This window comes from Setaria viridis, chromosome 5 (assembly GCF_005286985.2).
Source record: "Setaria viridis chromosome 5, Setaria_viridis_v4.0, whole genome shotgun sequence".
NCBI lineage: Eukaryota > Viridiplantae > Streptophyta > Magnoliopsida > Poales > Poaceae > Setaria > Setaria viridis.
Window position 1 is genome coordinate 11674158 of NC_048267.2, and position 26881 is coordinate 11701038.

The 26881-nt window shown below is 46.5% G+C and overlaps 1 protein-coding gene across 1 annotated transcript in view; it reads right to left on the reverse strand.

Moving 5' to 3' along the window:
- Nucleotides 1-640: 640 nt before the first annotated feature.
- The window catches only part of LOC117857234 (probable RNA-dependent RNA polymerase 3), a 50229-nt gene continuing 23988 nt past the window's right edge, over nucleotides 641-26881 (reverse strand). Inside the window, exons 15-19 of the mRNA XM_072293918.1 lie at nucleotides 2384-2529; nucleotides 1673-1832; nucleotides 1255-1399; nucleotides 990-1123; nucleotides 641-892 (exon numbers count right to left, since the gene is read on the reverse strand). Of these exons, the coding sequence (XP_072150019.1) occupies nucleotides 641-892; nucleotides 990-1123; nucleotides 1255-1399; nucleotides 1673-1832; nucleotides 2384-2529 (837 nt within the window). The remainder of the gene's footprint in view (nucleotides 893-989; nucleotides 1124-1254; nucleotides 1400-1672; nucleotides 1833-2383; nucleotides 2530-26881) is intronic.

The window sequence follows — 26881 nt, forward strand, 5'->3', positions numbered from 1 at the left end:
GTGTTGAAAGTGAGGATAGTGTTTAAAATGTAATTTCCTGTTCTTTTCGTAAATTATTAACATTAATTAATCCGCCGTTGAAGAAGAAAGGTCAACGCATGGTCCTTCGGCGAAGGCCGCCGCCGGGTAGTAAATAATTGGGCTGCTAATTTGATGGACGAACTGGGCCTAACCGCAAATCCGGCCCAATAACATGTGCCATCATCAGGTTTTGGTTTTCCTTACCACCGTGCATTCTAGTGCCTCATTAAGAGGTCCAAGTGCCAAATAAAAGTTTAAACATGCAAAATAAGATTTCCGCCGTAATTAAGTGCCGAAAGGCTCCATTTAATTCACATTACAAAAGGTGAGAGTACTGCTTTACTCGGTTAATTCCCAGACGATCATTATCCTTAGAAAAAACTCCCAGACGAGACCGAGAACAGAGGACATGGACATGTTCTAGATTCTAGTCCTGAATGAACCCAGTCGATACACATACCATATATACATACACCACTGGCAACTTCTACGAGCTATACATACCTTATATGCAGTCCTCTGCTCGGTGCATCGCCTAACAATAGCATCACTACATGCTACTCCAACATCAGCTTCGCATACAAAAGGGCACTCGAGCAACACAGCAATGCGCTAGGCTCTACGGCGCGCGGTTCTTCTTGAAAGCGCCCTCAAGAACCGAGAAGGAGCAGAGCACGGTGTCGCCGCCGTGCTTCAGCGTGTACAGCTGGCACAGCGCGCGGCCGGCCACCTTCCACGCGAAGCCGCACTTGCTGACCTCGTTGCGGGGCACGGCGTGCTCGTACACCACCTGGTACACCGCGCAGGCCTCGTTGAAGAGATCGAAGCGCTCCCTTGGGCTGTATTCAAACTCCTCGGCCTTGTACAGCATCTGCAGAATCCCGCAACGCAAAATAAGCCCTGCCTGCCTGCGCTTCGGACAGCCATTTGAACTCTCAATGCGTTCCATTCGGCAAAAGGATACTTACCCACTTGTACTCTTGGTAGAGTTCGCGGAAATTGGTGTTCCTTTCCGCCTTATTCTCCAGCTTATGAAGTTTAGAGCTTTCCCTCAAGTACTCCTGATAAAGAGCTGCCCAACGACGCTTGTAATCTTCAGATACTGCCATTTCAGTGAAGCATTGCAGGGCACTATCTCTGATAATAAAAGGAATGGCATGGTAAAAAGAAGAAAATCAGTTACCTTCTCTGTTGTCAACGGAAAGAGGGACATGAGACTTATCAGCTACTTACTGATTGAAGGACCAGCTTCAGACTCTTGTGACGTTACTTCATCATAGATTTTGCCCAGCACGGATGCTGAATGGTAGTCAGGATATCTTCCCCGTTCCATGAAGTGTGGGTATTGCTTGACCATTAGCTCTTCAGGAACAGTGATCTATTTGGAAGCCAGATGGGCAGAAGAAGATAAAAATCTTAAGGTTAAAGTGTAACATATAATCATTTTTAACAAAACTTTCTTACAAAATATTTGAACATAAATCAGACAAATTGTTCGTCTATTTCTTCTGAGTTCCTGTATTATTTCATCTGGACTGTTTCAGTCTTACTCATACATCTCTCATTCTCCAGTCAAATAATTCTCAGATCAAAACAAAACATATGAGGATGGTTAAACACCAAAACATGTGAGCCCAGGATTGGAAATGACCTTTTCTCCTGACTTTGGAGCATCCAAAGCCAAGTAATAAATGTCAACCAAGTCAAGCATCTTCCTCTTTATCATTTTCCGTTCGCTTTTAGGAATGTCGCCTGTCAAGAGCTGATCCATAAATGCCAACCAACAATCTGCAGCTGCACCCAGCACATAACTGAAGGGCAGAAAACAAAAATGATAATTAGACTGCATGACTTTTACGGTGATGCTAACTAAGTACTACCACTTCATTTTCTCACTGGCATGTGGACCAAGGAGACAAGGACCACATGTCAGCAAGATATCAAGTAAAACATCCCCAAATTTCCTCAATTTTTGGGTAAAGGGAATTGCCACAAAAAAAAGTAAGACAACCACACTGTCCTTACTATAAGATGAACCCAACAGAAGCTTAAAGCACTTCATAACAATTCATGCTATCGTGATTTTCCTCAAGATGAGAATAAAAGTTGCACCTCATATGTTATTCCTACCAAACTTGACATCCTTGTTTTTATCTAATACAATCCACAAGGTGGGGAGGATGCTTTGAAAGGATTTATTCCATTTGGATAAATTGGACCTTACAATCATGACTTCTTAGTTCTTGCATAGAATGCAGGTACAATTTTTAGGGTCAAGACATTCTCCAGCCTTCTTAGCATCAAATAAGCACATCAATGGAATTACAGGGATATAGAGAAATCCATCCACCTCAGTTAGTACCTGGGTGTAAACCGAGCTCTCAAGTATTCGCGGAATAACAGGCGTTCCAATTTGGATCCAGGATAATCCTGAGGCTTCTTTTGTTCTGTCTTTCTCCGTGATATTCTTCGAAACCATGGTTTATGTTGTTTAAAGCACTCCAATAACTGTAAAAGGTCAAATTTGCAATTGAAGTGACAATTCTTCTCAGAAGAAACAAAAAAACAGAGCATAATATGATGGCATATGAAAATATGTTGGTGCTAAATGAGCACTACAAAAACAGAATCCAAAAGAAAATATTCCAGAGTTTAGTCCAACTGAAACCATAAGAACTCCCCAGAAAAAAAGAACTCTTGACTCAAGGGAAAGACATCCCTCTGACTTTGTCCTTAAAAAAGCTGGTACCAAGATTTGAACCCAGCCCGGCAACAGGGGTTTCATTGACCCTCGGAGTTCAACACTCTGAGGTCAGCCTAGCAGAGCAAATCATCATGAACCCATATTATGAACTAACTTCAGATCAATCTAATAAAAACCAGGTTATGTTACAACGCATCTGCTAAGAATCAAGAATGTAACAAAAATATCTAAATCAAAAAAGTGTTTTCTTAATTTCTCTGTGTGTTGCATGGGCCTATTTGCAAAATTCCCAAGTCTTAAAATCTCCAAAACAGAAAATACATTCCAAAGTTCAGTATCATGGCTCAATTTTGGGGCAATAAAAGATGAGTTTCTTATGTGATTGGGGAAGTAAAGGTTTTCTTTTTTACATTGTTGTGTTCCTGATAAAACAAATTATAAAACATGCAAATAGATCCAAATAAAGTACCAAAGGATTGTTTCATAAAGATTGTTATCTATAAATTTTGAATGCCTAAACAAAATTAAGGGGGCGTCAGAAAGACATAAATGGAAGACCATTCAATTCAAATGGATATGATGGATATTGCTGGCATACAGTATAACACAAACTTGGTCCTTTTTCAGAGTCCCCGTCGGATCTGTTGTGCCCATTAGATAATAACATTCATCAATCGGGATCCTTCCTTGTTTGAGTCCTTTTCTTTCCTCCTTAGTCATTAGAGCTAGCTGGAATTGCAAATATGCCTCATCTTCTGGTTGAATTCCAGATAGAATCATTCGTGCCGACATTGAATCATCCAGGTCAGCATGGTTAAATGCAACTGTAAATAGGGACCATGTTAATAGAAAGCAATAGCCAAGGCCCAGGCGTTACTAGTTAAATGATTCAATGGCAGAATAGTTGGAATGTGACAATTTAACCAGACACTCAAACAGTACAACTTATATCATTGTAGCATAAGTGAGTGGCTGTGAATCTCAAAGTAACCTTCCAGTGAATCTCTAGGCTTGTGACGAGCTTTATTGACATCTTCAAGTGCCCTCCTTAGAAGCTCCACAAAATACTCTGCTGGAACCCGCCCATAGTGAAGTAGTGAAATTAAGAACCTTGATATCAATGTCCTTTTAGTTCGGTTGCTGAAAAGATGCAATAATACAATACAAACTGCTGAGTTGTTAACCAAAAGGAAAGCACTCAAATAGCTGTAGAAAAGTTTAGTTCAAATTTGGACTCAGATATAAGTATATCATAATACCAAACAAATAACAATAATGAAAAAAGAATTCCGAGAAGATGGGAGTATGGGTTACGACTTACCTTGTAGTAATTATTTCCAAAGAGTTAAATGGCTTCTTTCCAGATGAATTTTTATCACCGTATATTTTTATCATTGATGGTCTTATACAGATTGTCTCAGAGGGAAGCTGTAACAAAGGAGAAGCGCATTCATCACGGATTTACTATAGGGATTAGGTAAGAGAAGAAGCTTGAGAAAATCGGCAATAACATTGAAGTATGCAAGGAAATTGAAAATACTCTTAACTGGGATATTTAATTGAATCTTCCAAATATGGTCAATAACACTATAATGTTGCCATGATATAAGAGACAGAAGCATTGCATTTTTCAAGTTCTCACAGGTATAAACAACAGGCTCAATGTATGAGAAAGATTTATGATGAAAGGTAAAGTCCAAAGAAACTAATCTTAGATGAGCATGCTAAACAACAAGAAGCCTAGCAAATTAGAGTTCAAGCCATACAGAGTGACAAACACATACCCTTTTATCAACTAGAAGGGTTCCCTTCACAGCATATCCATTATGGAACAAACAGAACTGTATTAAAAGAGGCTGGAGTACAAAAGAAGCACAAATTGCTTAGTTAAGCCAAAAAGCATGTGAGAAATAGCAGAGCAGCATATAGTATCATATGGTACAGGGAATACGTGTTCAGCGGTGAGATATCGGTGCCCTTTGAATCCACAGCATCCTGTGAAAGGCATAAAAGATAAATATTAAGCAAATAATATTCAAGGAATTATAATGGTTAACTGAGAAGACTGGTGTTAGCTAGAAATACCAGGTCACATGCCTTAAGAAAGCTTCCCTTGAAGACACTGGTGGGGCATTTCCTAGCTAAATCTACTGATATTAAGCCAGTCCCATCAGTATGAATCAAGTGCTCCCCATCTTGAACAGCAATTTGTCCAGATTCGTACTGAAACATTCAGTCAAATATAAATGGCATCTAGTATCTGGCAAGTGGCGCAAACACGAGAGATGAAGGAATATTTACCCTGCAAGGTACGTCGTCAATTATTTTAACATGAACATTTGATAAGTCCACACCCAATTTGATAGTTTTGGATAGTATCAAAGCAAACCTGCACATTCTCTCCAGAACAGTAAGTAGAATTTACTAAAAAGGTGGTAGTTATAGCCTTAGACTAGGACAAAAGGCAGAGAACATGACAGTAACAAGGCCATGAGAAGATAGTTGCATAGTAATGGATGTGTGCTTAGAGGAAGCAAGCAAAATAAGACAAAGCTGTATCGTGACAAGGGTGCCAGGTGTCAAGGTCCTACGATGTACCTTACCCTCCTAACAGGAAAAAAATATATTTGGTTTGGTGTGCAGTCAAGAAATCCTGTGTTAAGACACAATACTACACATTAGAGAAACAGGGAGACAGAAAAGGCCATCAATGTGCACAAATTGTAAAAGTACCACCAAGGTTAATCAAATTTTTGTGTTCCCATAACACATCACCTCTTTTTGTTTATTGTGTAAGAAACCCAAGATCCAATGGATATAGCAAAAGTAGTGGATTTAATATCGTGCACCAACTATGTAAAAGAGAAAAAAAAATCGAGTACCAAAAAAGGCACCAGCTATATATTGGAATAGGTGTCTAAAGGTATTCAATGATTACTTAATGTTGTGCAATAAAAGTAAATAAGATGGTTAACCTGGACAAATATTTGGCCACAGTAGGAGCATTGTGTATGTGCATAAAGAGTCTGCGGGCCTGATCAATTGTGTGGCCAGAGAGATCGTAATGGTAATCCCTTTCCCACCCAGACTCTGTCCGAACAAAATAACACCTAACAGAAGTGCTGCATTTTTTGTTTTTCTCTTTCTTCTTTTCCTCCTTTAGCTTCTCCTCCTTCCCTCCATCTTTGTGAACTGGCAAAATGGCATACTAGCCCAGTCAAGACAAACCATACATTCAACATGCAGGTACATAACATGAAAGACACCACTTGTAAGAAAGGAAAATGCTTAGCACTCGCTGTACGCAAAGCCATTGGTGCCTAGTAAACTAGTGCATTGTCCTCTTGTTATCTAACAGTTAAGTAGTTTAATCCAAAACTAAGGACCATCGCTGAGAAATATCTTTCCCATGAAAACAGCACAGGATCTGTTTTACACAAAACTTCCTATAATTCCATACTATTCTGTAAATGAAAATGGATGGGCTACAAAAGCTATGCCACACCTTAATCTTGTTTCAGTTTAGTTCAGGTAAGAAACACGTTGAAACAGCCCAGGTCATGTGAGAATCACAAAGATGAGGATAATGTATACTACCTCCGATCTGGACATTGACACGGTCTTCAATATTGTACTTTGACCAACAATATCTATAAAAATATATTATTTTTAATAGAAAGAGATATATGTCATGAAAATATGTTTCCCAATGAATCTACTAATATCAACCTCATTTTATTAATCTATATACATTTTTAGCTATTATAGTCAAAGCTAAAAAAATTGACTTACGATACAGCCAAATAAACTTATATTTGGGATTAGAGGGAGTACATGAGAAGGGTGCAGTTTAGGTTCCATGACCAGTCATAGAAAGAAAAGAACCTCACCATGATCACCATGCCATGAGAAGAATGGATGTTATATGATATGATTTTGTTTACCACTACTAGCATAGTGCATATAGCTATATCATATCCAGTGTGGTGCCTAGGTCTTTATTTTTTCCCTCAAACACACAAGAAAGCTGCATATCATTATATTAAGAAGAAGAAAGGGTAAAGAACCCTGGTTACACACAAGGTTCTTAAAATTAGCAGATTTATATAGAACTACTGGTAAGGCTGCACTATAGACTAAACGCAGAGCTATAATACATTCAAGTCATGGACTAACCAAGACTATATGGGCCATCCATAATAGCCCACAAGGCTGGGCCGTCATGTATGCACCTACACAGTTACTGCTGTATTTCCAGTTACTGCTCTACTGTAAATTGTAATTATCCATAGCTGTAGTAGCACACTAAACAGTAGACCAACTTTTTTCCACCAAGCATAGTGTGTTCTGGAATATTTCATTTATCAAAGCTGTGAATTGACTTCGGTGTGCACATGACACGACAGTGGTGATTAAAACCATCAATAGCAATTAAGAAGTTTGGCTTGTTTTTTTTCTCAAACCACACAGGAGAACTGCACGTCATTTCATTAAGGTAGAAATAAAAGTACACGAGTCTAAAAAGTTTAGCTTGTAAATTGATCTATACCAATATCACATTAGGAAAAACAAAACTTACTGAAATAGAGATATTGATGCAAGCCCAAAAGGATACCATCATTAGCGACCTGACTGTAAAAAGTACAGTAGATAGTGAATTTGTCGGTACTATTAATTTTTTTTCTCGAACAATGCAGGAGAGCTGCGTGTCATTTCATTAATAGAGAATAGAAAGTACAAAGAGAGGGGGATAGCCCCCAGACTAAGTACCGAACACACCCCAACACTCACAAGCACTACACACACACCCAAAACTCTAGCTTATAGGTGCAACACCACAAGAGCCACCAAACGACCTACTGTTGACGCCAGATTTTGACACGTATGAAATCGGCGTCAGGAAAGGAAGAAATCAGGAGATGCGGCAAGACACAGAGGTCACGGTTGAAAATTGGCCGATTGGTGCTACAGTCAGGGATCGGCCGATTACCCTTTAAGGGTTCAACTCCGCCTCGCCCGACCCCTGAGTACTGGGGTTGGATGCGCCCGACCCTCCGAAGGAGGATCTCCGCCTCGCCCGACCTTAGGTCCCAGGGTCGGTGTAGTCAGAGCCCCCGACATGTGGGCCGTAATCAGCTGTCCCTTGCCGATAGAGTGGGTGAAAATCGGCCGATTAGGAGGCTGGAGCAATTGGGCCGGTATGGGCTTAAAGCGGGTCATGAAGATAAAAAAAGAAGTCAGCCCAGGAGAGCATGATGATCAACTCCAGTACGAATCGTACTTGTAAATATTCATTTTTGTTTAAAATTAGAGATAGAGTTCTAGTCGGTTAAGGAGTCGTTTGTAACAGGCTATAAATAGCCACCTTTGTAGATCTGTAATCATCATCAAATCAATACAACAAACTACTATTTCCTCGTACTTACTTTCAAGCCGGCGACTTCGCCAATACTTTTCTTCTTTCTCACGAGTTCGTACGGGTTGGCGGGGCTGCATCAACTTGACCTCCGGCCGATCTTGTAAGTTCCGCTTATCGAATAGTTTCTAAGCTTTAACTTCGGGCGCATCGCTGTCGTTTCGTTTAGATTTATTCACCAGTTATCGATATTCACTAGAATTCTAGGTTTTACCTGTTGTTCTAGTTTTATCACCAGTTATCCAGCTAGGAATTGGAACCTTCGGCTTTCCTGTACTTCGTTATTTAATCTATTCGTTTTACGCATAGCCGATTAGATCTGTTCCTAGTGTTGTTACTGTAGCGTTGTTTAGATTACTCCAGCAGTCTTCTTTATTAACGTTGCCCGGTAATCGGCTGCATTATAGCCGATTTCTTTATTACAGCAAATCGGCCGATTCGCTGATAAGCTATCTCGAGATTGGAACTTTAGCCGATCGCAACCTCTGGGATCTGACACGTTTCTTTCCTTGCCAATCAACAGGTCAGATTGGATGGCACGCCGCGCGAACCGCACCAGGACGATCACCCGAACAGGAGTTAAGCAGATTCTCCCGGGTCGTGTGTCCGACGCTGGGATTCCAATCAGCCGATTTTTAGCGCCAACACACTTTTGGCACGCCCGGTGGGACCAATACAACCGCCACTATGTCGAAAGCTGCCGAAGTCTCGGAAGATAACGTCATCGAAGTGACAGAAGCAGACCTCAGGGACGACCAGAAGGAAGAATTGGAGAAGCAGATGGCATACTACCGGAAGACATGTCTGCAATCCTTCAGTCGCACCAGGAGCGGGGAAACTGTCAAAAAGACTCCGTTTCCAACTCCCCATCAGATCACAATCACCGAGGACTCGGACAAGATGTCCGAGATGGTTCAACAATCTATCTATCAAGCTTTCATTGATCAATCCCCGGTGATTTCTAATACGGTATACAATGCCATCATCAGCTCCTTGGCCAACGGCGTATCCCAAGGGTACCAGGGGCCGGCATATGCTCCACCTATCACGGCCCCGACCAGGAGTTATTCAAATACACCCTACTCGGCTCCTAAGCCGATCCAGGCTCCAATTGGAGGTCCCGGCACCTCCTCATCATCAATCCCTCTGGGGCCTAACAGCGTGCCGTATCTCCAGCCGCGGTCCGTTCAGTTGTCCTCCGCACAGTTGTCTCCTTCGAATTCAATGCCTTGGGGGACACCATCGGCGTCGGCCGTCCAAGATCAATCAGCCAGCTATGGAAGCATTCCAATCCAAGCACCTTTCCAATCGGCTGCGCAGTCGATGATGCCACAATATCAGTCCATCGTGCCGGAGATGAGCAGGGGGGCAGAAGCAACAGAAGCACTTCGGGGCGTTGCGCCGATCATACTATATGACGAAGCCGTCGGCTCACTCAGACAGCCGATCCCGACTACGCAACCAGCCACGTCGCATCAAGCGCCCCACGTTCTCACCCACCACCCGGTTATCCCGCCGCCGGTCTACCAACACGTGCCGTTTCCTCAGCCGATAGTCCATCAACAACAACCAGACTGGACGGCACGCATAGCGGAGGTGATTCAAGAACAATTTGGTTTAAAACCGAAGATGCAGACCTACACTTACAAGACACCATACCCGCCTACTTATGACTTGCTGCCGTTTCCCCATCGGTACAAAGTTCCCGATTTCACCAAGTTTTCGGGACTGGATGACACCTAAACTGTAGAGCACGTGAACAGATTCATCATCCAATGCGGAGAGGCAGCGGCGCAAGATGCTCTACGAGTACGCCTTTTCTCGTCATCCCTGTCCGGGTCAGCCTTCCAATGGTTCGCTACACTGCCACCCAACTCAATAATTACATAGGCTGACCTAGAGAGGCAGTTTCACAAGTATTTCTATGCGGGGGTCCATGAGATGAAGCTTTCTGATTTAACCAGACTCAGACAGAGAAGTGATGAGCCGGTATCCTCGTATGTGCAGAGGTTCAGGGAGATCAGAAACAAATGTTACTCCCTGACTCTGACTGACGCACAATTGGCCGACATAGCCTTCCAGGGTCTCCTGCCTCATATCAGGGAGAAATATGCTTCACAGGAGTTTGAGAGCTTGAGCCAAATTGTGCATCGTTTGTCGGGCCAGGAGGTACGCCACTTTGACCCATGAAGGAACTTCCAGAAAAAGGTGGCGTACTTAGAGGAGGTTGAATCCGAAGAAGAAACGGAAATCGGCCTGGCGGAGTGGGTTAAAGGAAAAAAGCCGATATCGTGTCCGTTCGGGAAAAAGAGGCCGGAAACATTCGGATTTGACACATCAAAGGCTGATAAAATTTTCGATCTTCTTCTCCAAGAAGGACAGATCAAGCTTTTGCCATATTATACGATCCCGTCGGCCGAACAGCTGAAGAAGATGAAATATTGCAAGTGGCATAACGCCACCTCCCACGATACAAATGAATGCAAAATCTTCCGACAGCAAATACAGTCGGCCATCGAACAAGGCAGGCTCAAATTTGAAGTCCCAACAAAGCCGGCCAAGCCGATGAAGATCGACCAACACCCCTTCCCCACCAACATGGTTGACACGGGGAAGAATTCGCTCCAAACCAAGGTGCTGACATCTGAATCGGCTAAGAAAAGTGGCGTCGTGGACCTCAGAAATCAAGCGACGCCCGAAGACGTCAAGGGAAAACGGCGGATGGAGGATGAATACGACGGATCAGAAGAACCACGCAGGCCTGTCACTTCCAAATTTTTGCTCGACAAATATCAACGGCAGCAGGAACACTCAAGATCCCGAGAAGAGGCGATGCGGCGACATGAAGATCACTGGCGATGCCCATTCTTCATCCACTGCTGGGAGAGCAACCTTAGGTTGCCGTCGGCCGATAATTTCCCTGAATGCAACGGCCCGTATCGTAATAATCGGTCATTCAGGAGGTATCGCTCCAGAGATGGAAGACCAGAGCCGATCAGCACGAATTGGCGCGAACAAGAAGACCGGCGCCCTCCAATGCGTGATCGGCTGGGGGGCAGAAGTGACCGACATGATCGGCCGGAAGACAGGCGCGAACGAAACGATAGGCCGGGGGGCACGTTCGGTCGGCACAGCCAACCAGAAAACAAGGTCAGCGTTCACGATCGACTGGAAGAGGTGGCCGATGCTCGGGTATCAGATGAGAACCCCTTTGGACGCAAACCAGAATGGGAACGCGCCAGGCCACAGACTAAACCGGTGAACCCTAGGTGGTGCCCTGATGGATTGACCAAGTCTCAAAAACGAAGAATCCAACGTCTCCGCCAGTGGGAACAATAGGAAGAAGAGCAACGACATACGGTGGATGACAGAAACGACAGGTCTCAGGTCTGGCGCCCCAAAAGAAACGACAGGGGGGACGACGAATCGGCAGCCGACATCAGCATGGTTTTCATACTGCCGATGGAATTCATGACTCCTGCCGACCGACAGAACATGTCGGCAATAGAAGAGTAGATGGCACAATTGGCTTTGGAGCCAATGACAGCCACGTTCGAGAAGCCCGAAGATGACAAACGACAACACCTGAAGGCATTGTTCCTTAAGGGGCATGTCAACGGCCGACCCATCACCAGATTGCTAGTAGACGGAGGAGCTGCTGTTAACATCATGCCATATGCCATGTTCCGGAAGCTAGGAAAGAGTGATGATGACCTTACTAGGATAGACATGATGCTCAAGGACTTCGAAGGCAACGTGTCTCCCGCCCGCCGCGCACTCTGCGTCGACCTCACCATCGGCAGTAAGACCCTTCCTACTACTTTCTTTATTATTAATGGCAAAGGGTCCTACAATATGCTACTCGGCCGAGACTGGATACACGCAAATTGCTGCATCCCGTCTACGATGCACCAATGCCTCGTACAGTGGGTCGGCGACAACATCGAGGTGGTCACCGCCGATTCCGCATACAGCGTCGCGGCAGCCGATACGTAGCAATGGAGCTGCGAGAATTTCAAGTGCATATCCGGGAGGATATGGGACACTGATTTCCTGAAGGTGTCCGATTTTGGCCTACAGCCGATCCGAGCAGTCGGCTCTGAAGATTCAGACTAAATGGATCAGTTCGCCCAGGAAGATGGAAAGCTAGGACACGGGTTCACGTCGGCCGATTCATTAGAAATGATAGACTTAGGCGATGGCACCAAACCAAGGCCGACGTATATTAGTGAAAATTTGGATCCGGAATACAAATGTAAATTAACAAATTTATTAAGAGAATTTAAGGATTGCTTTGCTTGGGAATACCATGAGATGCCCGGATTAGACTGATCTATTGTCGAACATCGGTTACCCATAAAGCCGGGGTATCGGCCGTATCAACAGCCTGCACGGCGGTGTAATCCTAAAATCCTACCTGATATAAAGGCCGAAATAACGCGGCTAATCGAAGCAAAATTTATTCGGCAATGCCGTTATGCCGAATGGATCTCCAACATTGTACCCGTATACAAGAAGAACAGAAAGCTCCGCGTATGCGTCGATTTCAGGAATCTCAATCAGGCCACGCCAATGGACGGATACCCAATGCCGACGGCCGATGTGCTGATAGATGCCGTCGCGGGGCCTAAAGTTATTAGTTTCATGGATGGAAACGCTGGATATAATCAGATACTAATGGCCGTAGAAGACATATCCAAGACTTATCGGTTTGAAAAACGCCAGCGCTACGTATCAGCGAGCCATGAATTACATATTTCACAAACTTATCGGCATACTGGTGGAAATTTACATCGACGATGTCGTAGTCAAATCAAAAGGACACCAGGAGCATTTAACTGATTTGCGGCAGGTACTGGAATGCACAAAGAAACATGGGCTGAAGATGAACCCGAATAAGTGTGCCTTCGGTGTATCCGCCGGACAATTCTTAGGATTCATGGTTCACGAGCGGGGGATAGAAATCAACCGGAAGACCATAGCAGCCATTAATAAAGTCGTGGTCCCGCAAAATAAGACTAAGTTGCAGTCCCTAATCGGTAAGGTGAATTTCATCAGAAGACTCATATCTAATCTGTCTAGGCGTATCCAAGCCTTCACACCATTGTTAAAGTTGAAGCCCGACCAAGAGTTCATATGGGGAGAAGAGCAACGCAAGGCACTAGAAGATATCAAGCAGTGCTTGGTCTCACCACCAGTATTGGTCCCACCTCAAACTGGTAAACCGTTTAAACTGTATTTATCAGCCGATGAACGAGCTATCGGGTCGGCTTTGGTCCAGGAGTTCGAGGGAAAGGAACGGGTAATATATTATGTGAGCAGGAGACTTCAGGACGCTGAAACAAGGTATCCCTCGGTAGAGCGGCTATGCCTATGCCTTTACTTCTCATGCACCAAACTCAAGCACTATTTGTTATCGGCAGAATGTGTAGTCATATGCAAAGATGATGTGGTAAGATACATGCTGTCATTGCCGATCTTGAAAGGACGAATCGGAAAATGGATCTTGGCCTTATCAGAATTCGATCTACGATATGAATCGGCAAAGGCCGTCAAGGGTCAGGTTATGGCCGATTTTGTTGCCCAGCACTGCGGACCAGAGACTACCTTCGTTGAACCAGTGCCGTGGACCTTGTATTTTGACGGTTCATCATGTGGGGCCGGATCAGGAATCGGCATCGTTCTCATATCGCCTCGGGGGGCAAGCTATGATTTCTCTCTGCCGATAGAAGCATCCGCCACTAACAACCAAGCAGAGTACCGAGCTGTGTTGAAGGGGTTACAATTATTAAGGGAAATCAAGGCCGACGCCGTCGAGATTTTTGGGGATTCCATGCTTATCGTGGACCAATTGACAGGAAGGTCTGAATGCAAGGATGATGTATTAAGGATTTATTACGAGGATTGCCTTCAACTTCTGAAAGAATTCAAGTCCGCGGTTATTGAGCACATCTCTAGGAATCATAACGAGGATGCCAACAGGCTTGCCCAACATGCATCCGGATATCGGCCGATTCAAGGCGCTATGGCTTTAGAGCTCGCAGCCGACGACTGGCGAAAAGAGATCGCCGATTACCTGAAAGATCCATCTAAGAAAGTGGATCGGCGGATACGATTTCAGGCCACAAAATATGTTCTACTAGAGGACGACCTGTTCTACCGGACGATTGATGGTGTCCTGCTCAAATGCCTAGGAACAGAGGAGGCGAAAACTCTGATGGGAGAAATCCACGAAGGAGTGTGTGGAGCCCACCAATCGGCACATAAGATGAAATGGATGATTAGGAATAATGGGTACTACTAGCCGACAATCCTCGAAGACTGCTTCAAATATTATAAAGGATGCCAAGATTGTCAGAAATACGGGAATGTACAGCGTGCGCCCGCATCGGCCATGAATCCTATTATCAAACCATGGTCGTTCAGAGGATGGGGAATAGACCTCATCGGACAAGTTTATCCTCCGTCAAGCAAAGGGCATAAATTTATTCTAGTAGCCACAGATTATTTCACCAAATGGGTGGAGACGACTCCGCTAAAGGCCGTGACATCGGCCGCCATGGTTGATTTCGTAAGGGACCATATCGTCTACCGTTTTGGCATTCCCCAGACTATCACAACTGATCAAGGAACGATGTTTACATCAGGGGAATTTGAAGAGTTCACAGCTGAGATGGGAATCAAACTACTAAACTCCTCTCTGTACTATGCCCAAGCTAATGGTCAGGCCGAATCTTCCAATAAAGGGATAATTAAGTTAATCAAGAGGAAGATAGAAGAACAGCCGAAAAAGTGGCATCTATGCTTGACCGAGGCTCTATGGGCATACAGGATGGCTTGCCACGGGGCCACCAAGATGTCTCCTTATCAGTTGGTGTACGGTCACGAGGCAGTACTGCCGTGGGAATTGAGGGCAGGATCGAGATGCACGTCGCTCCAAGATCAGTTGACGGCCGACGATTACTCCTTACTCATGAAAAGGGAACTCGATGACTTGGCGGGCCAACGATTGAGAGCTTTGATCAGTATCGAAGAAAACAAGAAGAAGGTGGCCAGATGGTATGATAAGAAGGTCAAGGTCAAGCAGTTCTCTCCGGGGGACCTAGTATGGAAGTTAGTGCTGCTGATCGGGTCAAAGGATCCTAAATTCGGTAAGTGGTCCCCTACGTGGGAAGGGCCGTATAAAATCAGCCGGTGTGCTCCGGGAAACGCTTACATTCTGGAAACGATCGAAGGAGAAGAGTTCACTAGGGCTTTGAACGGAAGATACTTGAAAAGGTACTACCCTAGTATATGGGTCGGAGCATAAGGATCGACCGCAGAATATGGTAAACAAACATACAGCCGATACAAGAGAAAATCGCCTAAAGGGAAAATATAATCGTCCAAATCGGCCGATTTATCTTTCGGTACGGACGATGGGTCACACGGCCGACGCAGTACAAGTCGCCCTTAGAACAAAAATAATTAACCACGCTTCTTCTTAAGTTCTCTCTCTACCCGGCCTAGTTCTATCAGAAGACGGATGTGCCGTTCTTCTATGTCTTTCATCGCGGCTTCCGCTTCAACTTGACGGGGAACAAGATGACTCCGGTTCACTGCCGGGCGTGATGTCCCTGCCATTGCATCTTCAAGAGCAACTTGATGAGGAAGCGGGTGGCTCCTGTCGGCTTGAGGTCGCCTGTGGTCGTTACCATCGAGGAAGTCCCAAATCCGTTGAACATCGGCAAGGACGTGTTCCTTGAATTCTTCACGATGAGCCCTAATTAGATCATTGTCTTCTTGTGACAATGGTTCATCAGAGTACACGAGCCCGATGGCTCGTTCGAGTCCAGGGCTAAGGTGCCGCGGCTAGGAAAAGAGACAATATAAAACCGTCGAAGATGAGATTTTTCAGAGGAATCGAACTGAGAGAAAGGCGGAGGCAGGTCTCTTACCTGGTTAACAGAGGAAAAAGAAGATGACGAAGAAGACATGACTGCAGAGCGCGCCGGCGGAAACAAGTCAGGGGAAGAGAGAATCAAGTTAAACGGGTGCTCTCAAAAGTGAAACCAAGGCTTGTATTTATAAGTGGAGAAAGCGTGGATGCTTGGTAAGACGTGTCCCATCAGAAGTAAAAAGGGTAATAAATAAGAGAGCGCCGCGAAGGACGGTCAAAGGAGGCATTAATGTTCGTACAAAGCTACCAGTACTTTTACAGGTCGCCCAAAAGGGCGTTGATAGCCGCAATCGCTCGACGCCGGATCTGATCGGCCGAGTCCAGGACCCGTTGGTCATCCTCTGCCGATCCCGGGACTTCTGACATGTGGCGGTGGAGTCTATGGGCTTCGTGAGCTAGATGCTGCCTCTCCCGCTTCAAATCGGCGATGACGGAAGGAAGTTCCTGAAGCCTCTTCTCTTCGGTGGCTATTTCCTTGGTCACTTGCTCCATCTCCTTGGCAAGTTCTGCTCTTCGGCGTTTGAGGCGGTCTATCGTGCCGACGATTCCAGGGTGAGAGTCCTCCAGAAAATGAATCCGTTGATGAACCTCTTGAGCCTGACGCTTGTACAAATCTTCTTCTTCACGAGTCTTGGTCAGTTTGGCGCGATCGGCCATGTGATGCAGAGCCCTGAAGACCGGAATCCGCACTGACTCAATATACGCGGCCGGCGCCAAGGCTTCTTCTGCCTCTTCTGGTACTCGCCCGCTCACATCACCAAAGAGCTGCCGAATCGGCGAGGTATCTTCTACCAATCGGCCGATGTCCTCTTGAAGAAGGGATCGTATGCTTTCAAGCTTGGCACGGACGTCGTCAGGAACGGAGCTCAAAGTGACCTGATGGGAAGCAACTTCCTCGTCATCAGAAAGTGCGACCGCGAACGAGAAGAGGCTGTTATTAGGGGTGTCCTGTTCCTGTAAAATAGTAAATGAAAAGAGAACAAGTCAGCCGATGGTAGTAGCAAATCGGCCAATTAAGGGTGGGAGGTCTCTTACCTCTTTAAAATGGATTTCTTCCAGCTGCGTTTGCAAAACCGTCACCCTCGACTCTAGGACTGGCACCATTGGTTCGTCGGAAGAAGAGGACTCAACGACAATCGACGCTCTGCTCGGGCCAGCTTCTTGAAGGATGGCCAATGGTTGATCAGGCAATGCGCTTAGCGTGCCGGTAACCTATGTCAAAGTTAGTAAGAGCGTCATCCAAATACTAGAAGATCGGGTTGAAGGATCATATACCTCAGGAGGAGGGAGCGCTGACATTTCATTAGCTGCTTGGGTTACTGCCGATTGCTGAGGGTTCACAAGGGTAGTCTGTGCAGCCTAATATAAGAGGAGTCAGTATGAAAATAGCAATCAGGAAGATTGGACAGTGAGTTTACCTGCATAGCCTCCACCAATAATGACGCGGCGGCTGCTCCGGCTTCTGTGGCGACTTGAATGTCTACCTCTTCAGCAATCGGAAGGGTCGGCACGGCCGAAGTTTCTACCGATATAATCATGGGTGGATCGGCCGATTCTGTACAGGCACGCACTCGGCGACTGGTCTTCTTGACAACCTTCCTCTGCGCCTGCTTCGCTCGGCCGGCGATGTCGTCTACAGAAGGGGCATGATAGCCGCTGAGGGGGAATGTTGTGTATGGATAACGGTCCTCTATCGGCCGACCACTCCGGCTGCGTTTTGGGGGAACGCGGCTTTCAGACTGAGTCAACAGCAAGAGTTAGTATATATGTGTGAAAAAAAATAAGGGGAAATGAAAATCGGCTAGGGAAAAGAAGAGTACCTCGGCGTTCGGATCAATGTTGGCTGGATCCAGGAGGTTGCAGTATATCGATGCAGAAGTGCAGAACAGGTACTGTTTCCATTCGGCTCACCATAGCTTGAATTGCTGAACGGTGAAAGGGGCTACTATCCATTCATTCAGGTCTATGGTACTGGAGTCTGGAATCCGATCTCGCAGCCGATTATAGTCAAGACCCTTGGTGAGTTCATCTCTGAACTTTGCTCGGCTGGCGAAGTATGCATAAATCGGCAATTGACCCATGCCGAATTGCCGTGCTGCGACGGAGGGGTTGTAGAACTCATAAGTAGGAGCATCTTTCCCCAAGAAGAAGTTTGCCGGTAAGATTCCCGGTTTGATTAATTCGTCTGTGAGGTTTTCATCGAATCGGCCAGTAGTTGAGTCAAAACAAGAAGGGAGCTCAAAGATTGGGTCATCCCTCTGATAAGGGAACCAGCTGGTTGCGTCTTCGCTGAAGCCATTATAAAAACACCTGAAGTATTCGGCCACCTTGGTAGCAGAGTACGAGCAGCCAGAAAAGGCCGATGCCGCTTCGCCGAAAGATGTACATCGGCGTCGGACAGTGGGGTTCTCTGCCGATTCGATGTTGGGGAATGTCATGTGCTCCACTCGCTGCTGAGAGATCTTGCTCATGTATAGGTTAAGCCATAAGTTGATAAACCACCAGGGCCCACCGGGGTTTCCAATCGGCTCCCCTTGGGATAATTTAACGCCGATTTGGTGGAGCATGTGATAGGCTGCCCCCAGTAGGTGCTTTCCAAGGGGAACAGAGGCCCCTATCGATAATGCCTCGGCCAGAGCCTGTGTGTTGGTGGATGGACCGGCTGCTCTCCCACAGAAAAAATGTTTCTCTAGCCACATCATCAGGAAAGCCGTGTGCTCTCTGTTCTCGACTGATCCGGCCCTCCTATTGCATCTAATGAATCCCTTCCATCCGTCGATTCTCTTTGTGTCCAGCCGATGAGATGTCGTGGCCAAAAGGCGAAAAGGGGTATCTAGGGAGGAGATATCAAGGCTGGTTAACATAACCACATCGGCCAAGGTGGGAGTCATAGGTCCGTGGCCGAAGAGGAATGCATTAAGAGCGTCGGACCAGAAATAAGAGGCTGCTATCACTAATGGCTCGTTTCTTTCCATTTGGGATAAAGATAGATCGATGCACTGGCCGATTTTGCGCTCATCCCATTGGACTCTCTTGGAGGCGGCTATCCTTTGGTACCATTCTCTCCAGCCGGGGGTTTCATTCGGCCATGACCTGAAGGTACCTGACCAGTGATCTAAGTCCATGGTTGATTGCTTAAAAGGGATCCTATGGGTTTCCAGATTGATTAGATCAGTTGGATCCGGGTTTCCCATGGGACCAAGACAGATAAGGTCGGGGGTTTCTGTAAGACGAATGGTAATCTGATGCCTAACCACCTAAAAAAGGAAAAAAGAGGGTGCGGGAGTAAGAACGGATCTAAAAGTAAATACATTATTAAGGAAAGTTTCGGTAATGACCTCCGGGATGAAACTCATCGTAGTTGGCGGGATCGCCGATGGAGCTGCAGATGCTGAAGCCACCAATGGGATTTCGGTTGAAGCCCCAATTTCCGCCGATGGAGCTCCTTCTCCCATCGATGGAGCCGCTGTCGTTGCCGCCGGAACTTCCGCTGATGGGGCCATTTTCGGGGCTTCGGGCGGTGGTGAAGTGCCTGAAGGTGCCGCCATTGGAGAAGTAGGGAGGAATGTGGATGGAAGGAGACGCTGGGGAAAAGCTGGGAGCTAAGGAAGGCGCCGGAGGAAGAAGAAGGCCCGTGTGCTAAAGAAGGAAGATGTGAGCTCGTAAGGGGAGTACGGGACGTGCTGGTATTTAAAGGTGGTCTGAGAAGGGGTAAAAGCGGAACTTTTACCACGCCGGCGTTTCGATTTTTTCGGGAGGAGTGGTTGTCGTGGGCGCCCGTTTCGAAAAGATTGCAATCATCAGGCTGGAGACCGCGAAACGGAAGGATATTTTCAATGCGTTTGTTTCGGAAGGGAAGTTGAAAAGAATTTCGAAGTAAAGACTATGTTTTACTCCGAAACTGGGGGGCATGTGTTGATTCCAGATTTTGACACGTATGAAATCGGCGTCAGGAAAGGAAGAAATCAGGAGATGCGGCAAGACACAGAGGTCACGGTTGGAAATCGGCCGATTGGTGCTACAATCAGGGATCGGCCGATTACCCTTTAAGGGTTCAACTCCGCCTCGCCCGACCCCTGAGTCCTGGGGTCGGATGCGCCCGACCCTCCAAAGGAGGATCTCCGCCTCACCCGACCTTAGGTCCCAGGGTCGGCGTAGTCAGAGCCCCCGACATATGGGCCGTAATCAATACAACAAACTACTATTTCCTCGTACTTACTTTCAAGCCGGCGACTTCGCCAATACTTTTCTTCTTTCTCACGAGTTCGTACGGGTTGGCGGGGCTGCATCAACTTGACCTCCGGCCGATCTTGTAAGTTCCGCTTATCGAATAGTTTCTAAGCTTTAACTTCGGGCGCATCGCTGTCGTTTCGTTTAGATTTATTCACCAGTTATCGATATTCACTAGAATTCTAGGTTTTACCTGTTGTTCTAGTTTTATCACCAGTTATCCAGCTAGGAATTGGAACCTTCGGCTTTCCTGTACTTCGTTATTTAATCTATTCGTTTTACGCATAGCCGATTAGATCTGTTCCTAGTGTTGTTACTGTAGCGTTGTTTAGATTACTCCAGCAGTCTTCTTTATTAACGTTGCCCGGTAATCGGCTGCATTATAGCCGATTTCTTTATTACAGCAAATCGGCCGATTCGCTGATAAGCTATCTCGAGATTGGAACTTTAGCCGATCGCAACCTCTGGGATCTGACACGTTTCTTTCCTTGCCAATCAACAGGTCAGATTGGTTGGCACGCCGCACGAACCGCACCAGGGCGATCACCTGAACAGGAGTTAAGCAGATTCTCCCGGGTCGTGTGTCCGACGCTGGGATTCCGATCAGCCGATTTCTAGTGCCAACACCTACCAACACAGCCTAATTGGCTATGGAAGATGACCTGGCAAGGAGGTCCTGGAGCTTAGAAGCTCCGGCCATGCCCCACAAGACACACTCATCAGCTACATTTTGCAGCAACTCTGTAATGCTAGGTCTTGTATGTTCAAACACACATGAGTTCCTATGCTTCCATGTTTCCCAGGCGACCAAAATAACCAGTGAGTTTAGACCTTTCCTCTGTTCTTTAGAAACAGCTCGAAGAGCTTTCCCCCACCAGCTCAGGAATCTGGTGTTTGAAGCAATGGGGGCAATATTTGCTAGGTGTAGGGGCTGGAGAATTGAAAACCAAATTTGTCTAGAGAAGACACAGCCAACCAGAAGGTGCTGAATAGCTTCATCCTCTTGATCACAGAATAGGCAAGCTTCATGGTGGGACAGGCCCCTTTTAGCTAGGCGATCCGCCGTCCAGCACCTGTTGTTAATTGCTAGCCAAATAAAGAACTTGCAGCGGAGGGGAGCCCAGCTCTTCCAGATCCTCCTCCAGGGGAGAATTTGATGGTCCCAACGAAGAAAGCCGCATAGGCCGACTTGCTGCTGTAACTTCCAGATCGGGTTAGTTTCCATCTGAACTGATCTGGTACCTCATGCTATATCACCATGCTATCTATCAAATCCCAGACCTGGAGGTATTCCACCAGAACCTGGATAGATAAGGCGCCCTTGATGTCAGACACCCATTTTTGGTTACTGATGGCCTCAGCCACAGTTCGCCTTCTAACTATTCTCTTGGGAATGGCAAGTATAAAGTTAGGTGCAATCTCCGCCATGGTTTTGCCATTCAGCCACCTGTCCTTCCAGAACAGAATGGTCTCCCCATTTCCCACAATTGCTTCTACAGCCATGTTGAACAGACCTTGAGCCCTATGAGGGACCTGAATTTGGAAGCCACCCCATGGTCGAGAAGGGTCCGTTTTCTGTGCCCACAACCAACGGATTTGGAGAGCCCATCCTAGCAACTCAAGGTTATGGACCCCCGATCCTCCATATTCCATGGGCCTCTGGACCCTCTCCCAAGACACCAGGCAATTACCACCATTTCCCTGATCTTGTCCTTTCCACAAGAAGCCCCTTCTTCTTTTGTCTATAGCCTTGATAACCCATTTTGGGAGGTCAAAGGCTAACATGTGATACATAGGAGAGGCTGTCAGCACCGCCCTCACCATAACCAGACGACCAGCCCTATTCATCATAGAGGCCTTCCATCCCGGGAGTTGATCAGCCACTCTATCGATTAGGGGTAACAACACTTCCTTTGTGGGTTTATGAATCGAGAGAGGCAGACCAAGATATGTACATGGGAAATTTTTTACAGGACAAGCTAAGACCTCTGCAGTAAGAAGCAATTCATCTTCCGAACATTGGATGGGAGAGACAAAACTCTTACTGAGATTAGTATGCAGGCCAGAGGCATGCCCAAATAAGTCCAGAATGGCCTTGGTGACCTGGAGGTCCAAATTGTTCGGTCACAAGAAAACTACAGCATCATCAGCATAATAGGACACCCGGTGCCGAGCATGTTGTACTGCAAGTGGATGCAATAACTGTTCTCTAGAAGCATATTCCACCAACAAGTTCAGAACCCCCATGACTAGAATGAATAGCATGGGGGGAGAGGGTCACCCTGACGAAGGCCCCGGCGATGTAGGATTGTCTCCCCTGGCTCTCCATTCACAAGGATTCGAGTAGAAGAGGTTGACAGGATCAGGCAGATTAGGTTGATAGCTTACTATTGTCAGGGATGGTGGGATGATGAGACTGCTAAATATTTGCAGGTCAGAGACATTGGCAGCCCCCACACAAACAAGCAAGTCTCCTGATCTTCAAGTTGCTGCCCTGGGTGTACAAGAAGTTGGGGGCACAGAACCTGCAGTGCCTCAAGGAACTGCTCGAGTATAGGAATGAACAGTGTGTGCACCTGCATACTGCTACAAGAATCAATAGTATTCTGCACTGTGCAGGCCGTCTCCAGGAATTCGAGGCTCGAGAGTGAAAAGTAAAATGGGGCCCTAAAAGTTAAAGAAAAATCATGTCTAATATATATATAAGTTATACTACATAATTATGTAACTTGGGTACATGTTTTATACTACATAGCAAGTAATTTGAATAATTTACATGAACTCTAGTCTTCTCAAGATAATAAAACAAAAGAATGCTGAACCTTGAAATTAGAATGAGCAATAATCTGTAAATTTTGGATGTGTGACATCAACTATCTTTAAAAAAACTTGCTATCTGAAGTTTTAACCTTCTACTGCAGAGCAATTTATATCATTTAAAATTCGATAAGTGGTCTACAGGACAAGGGACAATTATAGAAGTAATCAAACACTAAAACAATTGCTAGATTCCATCATTAGTTGATGGATCGACACACTTACCAAGAGGCCTACCATGCGTACAGCAGTGATGGCATGCATGATGCCTTCATTCTTCTGGATACTGTCTAGCAGTGATGGCCACGAATAGACATGCAATGGGCCTTTTTCTTTTTCCCTTATTGATTAAATCCATACTTAACCGCATATTAGCAATTTGGTGGCCCCAGATTTTTGGTGGCCCTGTTCGGTCGCTCACTTCACACCCCCTCATCGATGGCCCTGGCACTGTGTGAGAGCAGAATTGAGCAAAATAAAACACAGTAAAACAATACTGACAATTAGCAGATTTAAACTAAAATACTTACATGTGCTTCTCAGGTACATACAACGCCTCCTACATGCTGCAACAAATAGGTATCATTCCTATCAATTTTTCCTTTGAAGTGCTAGCACATCTGTCAATAAAGGATATTGGTAGAGTCAGTGAAGGATATTCGTAGAATAATTGCATATCGAGCAAAAAACGTGCTCACCCGGGAAGTGAGTACAAAGGTCTGAAGGATCCATCGCGTATGTCTGAGGAGGACATATCTGACGATGATGTGGAGGCACTGCTGGCTAAGTTTTTCAGGAACTATCAGGGAGTACCAGTAATCCCTGCAGCCCTTCGTCGGTATGAATCCTGGTATGAGCCAGAAGTGGTAAGTTTTTCCTCCTGACTTGTTCTTCTGTGACTTGGGTTTCTTGTTGCTGATACCGATTTGTTGTTTAGAAGTCCCGAGTTCTTGACGGCTACGTGGCACGGTCGGAAGAAGAATCGGAAGCCGTCATCGAGGAGTCGGAGGACGAGCCTTCTCCTCCTGTCAAGAGGCGTAGAGTAGTCCGCAAGATGGTTGCGGCTAAGTCTGCGTCAACCACTGAAAAGTCTCGGGGTACCAAGGTATGTAGTCGATAACTTGTATGTCACCGAGGAGCTTGAAATGCGTTATTGACGTGGTGAATCTTGTCTTGGTTCGCGAAGGCTGTAGATGAGGCTGCCTCTGAAGAAATAGCCGCGTCCGATCCTGAAGTCGGTGATGAGGCTGTTGACACGGTGCCGGAGAGGGTACCATCAACAGAAACTGTGGTAGCCCCCGAGTTAACTGCGCCAACTCCTCCGGCTGCCATGCCACCCATTACCGACCAGGCGGTTCTAGGGCTTCCTGCTGGAGTAGCGAAGGAGGTGTCACCAGTACTTGCTACTGGCACCTTGCTGTCCAATGTGATAGACAGTGGTAAGCGTTGTCTCTTCCGATTGTTTTCAATTGAGTAGTACTGTTGGTCTTGACCTCGATTTTGTAGGTCTTGGTGAAAAGACGGTGCCGGCGGCTGTTCCTGCGGCTCCTGGTACTCGGCCACCTGTCGCCGAGAAAAAATGTGTGCGACTGCCGCCACGCTCAACCCGGTGAGCTTACATTTCTTGTTGGAATGATGTTGAAGTGTCTTGAGCTCATGTAGTAACACGTTGGTGGTGCAGAGATGCAGAGGAAACTATTCCTGTAGAGACAGGGATAGTGCCGAAACCTTTGACTACAGCATCAATTCCACTGGAGGACTTCATTGTTGAAGAAATACCCGAGGTTGACGATGGCCGTCTTGGAGCTACTATGTCGATGCTTCAAGATGTGATTCGCTTAGTGGAGGAACCCGCTGCTGCATCAGGCTCGGGGAGTGCCGGCCTAGCATCATCCTCTAGCGGAGCGCTGGCTGTTGTTGAGAAATCCAAACAGTCGACTGCTCCAGGTAAGTGTCTGTAATTTGTTATTGTAATCATAGTCGGTAGCTGATATGATGAATGTTGTAGGTGCTTCTCTGGGTACGATTCCTTGTGGATAGTACCCAAAGGCCAGTACTCAGCCCTCCTTCTGACTTGGAGCTTCAGAGGGCCATGGATGTGTTCCGGGGCGTCCAGGTAGATGTTGCCGATATTACTTCATGATCTGAGTAGTCGTGAGGCGTGAAACTCACCACAGTGTACTTGAATCCTTTCAGGAAAGAAACTATCAGCTGGAGCAGGAATGTGCCCAACTGAGAGAAGCGCTTCGGGTTCATGAAGTCGGGGTGAAATCCTTTGCCGTGGAACGCGCGGATCACGCCGTTCTGCAAGAGAAACTACAGAGCTGCTACAAGTCCTTGAACAAGAAGTATCAAGGTAAGCATGGTGACTACTTTGGGTGTGTCCAACTGCAGTTGGATGTAACCTGAGTTCTTGTGCTTTGTAGAGCTCAAGAAGCAGGAGGCGGCTGCAAAGAGCCAAGTTATTGATTGGAGGAACGCTCATGACCGAGTGGCAGATGAAGCCGAGCATCTTCGGGCCGCGCTCACAGAAGCACAAGCGGCTTGCGAGCATCAGCGAGACCGAAAGATGCAAAATGGTGTAATGCTCGCCATGGCCATGGTGGTATGTAGAGATCATGCCCAAACCTTGGGAAGACTTTGGGGCGAACTCCGAGAGCTGTCTGGAGCGGCCGAAGATTTGGTGAATGCCATAGCCCCCGTGGAGGAAGGCGCAGGACCACAATCGCTAGTAGAGCGACTAAGAGCTGCCCCGAGTAAAGTAGTGGGACTTTGCAAGACTGTTTGCAAACAGGTTCTTGCAGTTGTGAAGTCCTACTACCCGAGGGCAGACTTGGCGGCAGTTGGAGATGGCATGGCTCGCAACTGCACAGAGGAGGCCTATGCGCAGTACCTTGAAGAGGCGGAGCCTATTGCAGCCAAGATGTCAGAGTTTGTTTCCTTAGAAGAGCTTTGAACTGTTTGTGTACTCTTATATTTGAATACATTGATATTTTGAAATGTCGAGCCTTTTGGATTTGTTGTCGTTGTCTTGCAAAGAGTAGTTGTTGTTTACTCCATTTTGTCTAAACTCGATGTATTGCAACTCTGCTGTGCCCGACCCCCTGGGGAGGGGATTCAACTTCACTTGACCTTGAGGCTTGGGGTCGGCTCCGCCCGACCTTGAGTCCTGGGTTCGGCTGAGCCCGACCCTCCAGAAGGGCAGTTCCGCCTCGCCCGACCCCGGGTGAGGCTCCGCCTCGCCCGACCTCGAGGCCTGGGGTCGGCAGAGTCCGACCCTGTGGAAGGGTAGCTCCACCTCGCCCAACCCCGAGTGAAGCTCCACTTCGCCCGACCCTGAGTCCTGGGGTTAGAGTAGTCGAAGCCCCCATCATGCAGGCTAAGCTTGTCTTGTAGTCCCGAGTGTCGAGTAGTCGTAGTGCTGTTTGAGTACTCGTCTTCAGAGGGACACGGGTGTACTGTACGCGGCTGTCCTTTGTTGATGTACGAGTGTACTATGCTCTGTTGTCCTTTGCGGAGGCACGGGTGTACTGTGCTCCTTTGTCTGTTGTAGCATGAGTGCAGTCACATGGGCAGAGTCAGGAGTTGTCAGACTCATTGATCACGGGTGCACGGTAACTCTTGGGCTGGTGGTAGTTGGAGCTTTCGGCTATAAATAGGGCCATCTAGTGGGCGAGCCAACTCCAGCTTCTGAGTAGCAATGGATTGCCTGCGTTTGCTTCTGTTTGAGTGTAGAGAGCCAGCAAAGAGCGCA